At 42.0% G+C, this 6,152-nt stretch overlaps 1 protein-coding gene across 9 annotated transcripts in view; it reads right to left on the bottom strand.

Annotated features, from left to right (window-relative positions):
• Positions 1–1,278: 1,278 nt before the first annotated feature.
• Positions 1,279–6,152, bottom strand: part of Ogdh (Oxoglutarate dehydrogenase) — a 13,903-nt gene continuing 9,029 nt past the window's right edge. For 4 of the 9 annotated variants that reach the window (NM_176340.3, NM_176341.3, NM_168702.2 and 1 more), the window contains exons 9-11: positions 5,239–6,133; positions 5,025–5,179; positions 1,923–2,621 (exon numbers count right to left, since the gene is read on the bottom strand). In NM_176340.3, the coding sequence (NP_788518.1) occupies positions 2,522–2,621; positions 5,025–5,179; positions 5,239–6,133 (1,150 nt within the window). In that variant the 3' untranslated portion in view covers positions 1,923–2,521. Of the gene's footprint in view, positions 2,622–3,644; positions 3,936–5,024; positions 5,180–5,238; positions 6,134–6,152 lie in introns of all 9 variants that reach the window. The other 5 variants (NM_168703.5, NM_001414057.1, NM_168701.5 and 2 more) reach the window with 2 other exon arrangements.

Raw genomic sequence — 6,152 nt, 5'->3', positions numbered from 1 at the left:
CTGACTGATTTGGAGACCGGAGACACAGACTGATACGACGCCGGATAGCTTGGTTTTGCGGGTCGGGAGTGGAGCGGGATGGATTGCCATCGCAACGGCGAGAGCGTGCGAGAGTGAGCAGACCCATAACAATGGGCCACCGAGCACCAGCACCGATCGCCGAGTTCGGAAGCTCTGGGTCGGAGTCGGGTCAGGCGCCCCGAAGGCCCCACATTCGTTGGTCCAAGAATCGGATCGGGCACAGGGTGATCCGGGCCGAGCTTTCAGGCACTGCCTCTCTTTGCCGTAAGCGACTGTCCCCATTTTCAAGATATTGTTTACTTTCTTGCCGTGATATTGTGGTTTCTGCCCTTTAGAAGAGTTCGTCGTTTATCACAGATAGTAGGCTGATTGCAGATTGATTGGTATAAAAAATAAGTAGTATTGCCAGTATAATTCCAATTCAAATTCCTTTAAGCTTAAGGTTTTAAAAAAACAAAGTAGTTCAATAAGATCGCAACTACGAGTATGCTTAAACTTAGCCCTTTAGAAGAGTTCTTTGTTGATTGCTGATTGATTGGTGTGTTAAAATGAAGTAGTGATCCTTAATATCAAGCCAAATTAATTTATTATAGATGCAAGAATGAGTAACATTTTTAAAGCAGCATTTATATTTGATTTCATAACAACTTCTCAGATCATTATCGTGTTTTGAAAAGGGTGTTTCAGCGTTCGTTATCCGTGGCATTATGCTTTTGCTTTTTGGCAAAGTAGTTATAAAAACGCAAAATACTTGAGTCAACAGTAAATAAGCAAATATTCCAGACACGTGGTGTTTGCCACTGATCAATGCACCCAGTTAGACCCAAAAGAAAGACACTCTTCAATGCGGTCGCTGGAGGAGTTCCTCCGGGTAGACATGAAAATATACTGTCAACATTAGAAAGTAAGGCAAAAACTCTGCCGAAGATGTTCGATTAAATTGCTTTTGCAGGGGAAAAGAAAGAAATTGACCAAAAGTGAGCACTTTACCTGCCCAATTGGCGATGTCGAAGTTGTCGGGACAGGAAGATCTTGGCTCCAAACAGCAGATAGCATGTGAAAGTACGCATAGAATGATGGAGCAGTGAAAATGGAAAATGCTCAACGGCCAGTCTTGCAACTTCCTGTAGAAAATCTAGTTACTGCAAGTCTTCCAAAAAGAGAAGAAAATTGAAAGCATTGAAACTGGTTCTTGGAGCCTAGAAGTTTTAAAAGGTTTTCCCCTTTTTATATTGAGTAAAACAAGCAGTGTACCATGCATTAAATAGTAAATTGTATATTTCATTTTTAATCGTGTTATCCCCACATTTCATATTATTTGCAAAAATCGTTTCCTATCAGGGCTGTTGACAACTCATTTTGCCTTGTGTAATATTTGATTTTAACATTCTACTTACTTACTTGGTGCAAATTTGTGATTTATATTTTGTTGTAGTAACACTAAAATTTAGAGATGAAGTTAAATTTTCGACAATGTCGCACACACATGCTCTCTCTTAAGTTCTCTCTTTTTATAAAATAGTTATGTTCATTTTGTTTTTCTTGGAAAAGTTTAGCGTTATCACTCTACAGTTCAATATCTTATATTGGTGCGAGACAAGTGCAATATTAGTTTTTAAGTATATATATTTTGTTTTGTAAATATTTTTAAGAGGGTCCTGATTGGACTCCGTCCGTGGATCAAAAACAATTAAAGCATTTTGGCTGCATTTTGATGCGCTCCATAAAGGGTATCCAAAAAAATTAAAACACGCTTTGCTTGGTTTGAAACACAAGCTGTTGTTGAGAATCGTAATCAAAGCTTCCAGTCCAATTTACTGGGGAGTATATAAAACGCGAACTATATCCCTGATAGTGGCTCCTCGATCGGTGATGAACTTAAGCACAGCTCTGTTTGGTTTGTCATTGTTAAGTATTATACTTGTTCATTTATTTAAACAAAAATGTGTAACTTAGGCAAACAAAAACACTAATGATTTCTTGGCCTGCGATCGATAAAGGGTGTCAAAACTTCGCGTGGCTTGAGATAGTTTAGTTATATATATTACAATAAAATAAATATTAAACATAGGAATAAGAAATAAGATTATAAAGGGTTTTATTCATTCCGAAAGTATAGTGATATCCTCCTCCTATGCGAGTTCTCATCACTTCAAATGTATGCGCATAGGTTAGTTGGCTATTTACTAGATCTTGGCTCTTTAGTTTGTATTAAAGACTTGCTGTGAGTGGTTGTAGTTCTTTTTCGTTTTGTTTGATTCTTTACTAAACACTTAACATTTCGTGTTATTTGTTACTTGGTTGCCGTTAGCTCTTGTAATTTCACTAAACTAATATTTAACATTTCATTACTTTCACACAATGCTCTTAACAATTTCGTCAGCAAAAAATCGTATCAAAGAGTCTGCATACGTTTCAATACAAAATATAATCGTAATTAATATTCATCGTCTCCATCTCCATCTTCATCCCAATCTCATCTTCATCAAGACCCATCTCCTTAGGTCGAAATCGCGTCGTTGAGCAGCGCATTCAGCTCACGGATGTGCTGGGCCTTGGATCCGGTGGCGGTGGAGGCTCCGCAGGCGCGTCCGACGTAGCTGTGGATTAGGAAAATAGTTGGGATTAGTGGGGATACTTGAGGTATCGAGCGGTGAGTTGGCACAACATTCGGTATTCGATTTGCTGATTCGGTTAGACACGTGCACTGAACTTTAGTCTAGTTTCTCTTATTGCTTTTAGCACAGTTATGGCAAATGTTCAATGAAATGAGGGTTAGGCAAGCGCAGGATGTTAAATATTAAGATTAAAATGTATAGAGATCTTAAGTCGAGAGTAATATTAGGGGAAACCACACCGAACCCAAACATTGAAATGGACCCCAATTAATTCTGCGATGCAGAATCACTTAGATTTTTATCATCAATTCTCAAGCTTCGTGAAACAGCAAATTGCCTAGATCAGGATGGCATATGTATGAGATGTCTGCCTATAAGCGCTAAAAACTCTGTTTTTAAGGTAGTTGTGGAAGTTTTTAACTTGTTTGTGATCTATATAGACAGCACACACACATACAAACAAACAAATTCAAGTACAGATTACAGCACAACTTTGGTTAAATTGGAGCAGTACAAATGTCGGGGTTAACTGTGGTTTTTTTTGTTTTACGATGGAAACTGGACTGGCAAACAGCGAAATAGGGCAAACTTATCAAAAACAAATGCAAAACTTTCGAAACGCGCGAGGTGCAAACAAAAACTCAGAACTGAAAAGAAGAACAGTGCTTTAGGATTAGAGGATTAGATTGTTGAGCTGGAGGTTAAGAGTAGTAAGTAGGGTTTGGTGTGTTGATTTCTTTTTAACCGGGGGTACCATGAGGCGCTGGATCATGGAACAATCATCATGCCAAACAACAGAAATCAGAAACGCAATCGAGGAAACTGATAAAAGGGAAACGAGGAGACAAATGAAGAGTTAACGGAACTGAGAGTTAATTTCCGTTTGGTAGGATAGTTAAGTTGCAGATAGTAGTTGGTAGTTGATAGTTGATTAGATTAATTGTAGATATACAGTTCATTGACCGCGCGCATCGTTGCGGAGCTGAGCTGAGCTTGCCCTCTCACCTAATTTTGCGTCCGGTTTTCGCTATGCGGGCGCCCGGAGCGGCCGCGATGCCCGCGGGCCTATTGAAATCGTGTCGTACATTCTTTAAGTCAAAGTGCTTGGCGGCATTGAAGTCGCCGCCAAGGGTTTGCGCCGGATCCTTAGGATCGCCGCCGGTCGAGGAGTTCGGGGCGGCGAACATGCGACTCAGCCACGGTTTAGATTTTGAATCGGAATCGGTGTCGGATTCATGATTAGTATGATCAGTAGTAGTGGTAGTATTGGTGGAGGAGGATTGTTCATCGCTTTGGCTGTAACAATAACACATACACAGAGAGAGAGAAAGAGAGAAAGGATTTGTTTTTGGTTGCTTTTTTCGTTTCTTGGGTAGTTTCGAATTTTTTTTTCAAATTTTTTCTTCTTTAGATTTTGCCAATTGCACGTACATATTTACACAACGAGTGGATTTTGGGGTGGGAATTTGGGAGATTCAAAATAACACACAACTGGTTTGCTTGTCTTTTACAAGTTTCGATAAGAAAATAAACGTAACTCAAGAGTTTAAACTAAATTATAAATAAAAAGCCATGCACAGTAAAAATAAATAGGATGAAATATTGTATGGATGAAGCCAATTTGCTGATGGACTCGCTTGGAGAATTGCTGCGATAAATTTTCAGTAATGGATTCTTAAACTTGGTAGTGAAAATGATTTTTGGTTTTCTTTTGCGGTGCTGGACATGCTCATTCAAACGAAAATAGAAATCAGAAGCGGATATCCGTTCAATGAGTGTTTGAGTTTTGTGTATAGGGTGTTTTATCATTTGTTGGGACTAATAATAACTAGCTAATAAGATAGGTAGAGAGATATATAAAGTGGGAGCGTGATAAATACAGCAGCTAGGAGGCATGTGAGGAGTGAGAGGAAGCTCTAATAAAAATTTTAAATTCACCTTGGCCGAATGATACTTTCTTATCAATAAAGATAGTAAATGAAGGTACCTTTTGTTGTCGGAATTAAGGTTGAACACATTTCGTAAGCTTTATGAACTATTATTTATATTAAATTAAGTTTTATTTGATATTAAGTTAATATCATACGGCTGGGGCATTTAAAATGATAGCGACTGCGATGAAAAATGAAATGGTAAAATTAAAGCCTAATTTAATGCAAAAGTAGTGAAACAATAGCAAAAGAGAGTAAAATGTTTAGAGAATCAAAGATAAAAAGTACAGTACACGATGAAAATAGTGCACTTTATGAAATAGACAAAGATAAACTGAGACTATAGAAGAATCTGAGCCTGAGAGAAAAATCAGGGAGTGAGGACGTGGTCGGAGTGCTCCTGCTCTTGTGGGTGGATAGTTGCTGACCGCTTAAATATAGCCCTGGCACCTACCTGACGTCGCGGCTGTGGTTCAAGGCGGTGAGGAAACGAGGTTGCACATAGGTCCAGCTGCCCTGGTTCTTGTGCTCCTCTTGGGCCCACACGAGTTCGGCATTCTTGTACAGGTTGGCCTGCTCCTTGACCAGATCGAAGGGGAAGGGAGAGATCTGAACATACAAAATACTTTAGCAGATCGACCAATATAAATATTTTTATGGGGACTCACCTGCTCCACGCGCACAATGGCGATTTCGCCCTCCAGCTGCTTTTCCCTACGTGTCTTGGTCAAATCGTAGTAGACGCGGCCCGAGCAGAAGACGACCTTCTTCACATTGCTGGGATTCTGGCCGGCGGGACCGTTGTCGGGGATGATGCGCTGGAACTCGCTGCCCTCGCTCATCTCGCTGAAAGGACTCTTAGCCTCGGGGTGACGCAGCAGCGATTTGGGCGTGCACAGAATCAGGGGCTTGCGGAAAGGCAATGCGATCTGTCGGCGCAGGATGTGGTAGTAGTTGGCGGGCGTCGAGCAGTTTGCCACGATCCAGTTAATGTCGTGCAGCTGTCGCACTCCGAACTCATCGGACTCTGGTGGGAAGTAGTCGGGATCGTCACTGCTCATTTGCAGGAAGCGCTCCACGCGGCACGAGGAGTGCTCGGGGCCCATGCCTTCCATGCCGTGGGGCAGGAGCATTACCAGACCCGATTGGCGCACCCACTTTGACTGACCGCTGGAGATGAACTGATCGATGATCGACTGGGCCGTGTTGCTGAAGTCTCCGAACTGAGCCTCCCACAGCACCAGGGCATTGGGATTGGTCATCGAGTAACCGTGCTCGAAACCAAGCACTGCGTACTCCGACAGCGAGCTGTTGGAGACGGAGTAGGGCGCCTGATCTGGGTACATGTGCTGCAGCGAGTTGTAAGTGGCCTTGTCGACCAGCTGGTGGTGCAGCACATGGTGGCGATGCGAGAAGGTACCACGCTCGACATCCTGTCCCGAAAGGCGCACATGGATTCCCTCCTTCAGCAGAGAGCCGAAGGCCATGGCCTCTCCCAAAGCCCAATCAGCGACCTTTTCGTCCACCATTGCCTTGCGAGCGGCCAACACTCGCAATAGACCCCTTAGGAAGAAATTGGTTA

Source organism: Drosophila melanogaster, chromosome 3L (genome assembly GCF_000001215.4).
Source record: "Drosophila melanogaster chromosome 3L".
Taxonomy (NCBI): Eukaryota; Metazoa; Arthropoda; class Insecta; order Diptera; family Drosophilidae; genus Drosophila; species Drosophila melanogaster.
Note: the sequence above shows the minus strand (reverse complement) of the source record. Positions and strands in the feature narration are given on the sequence as shown.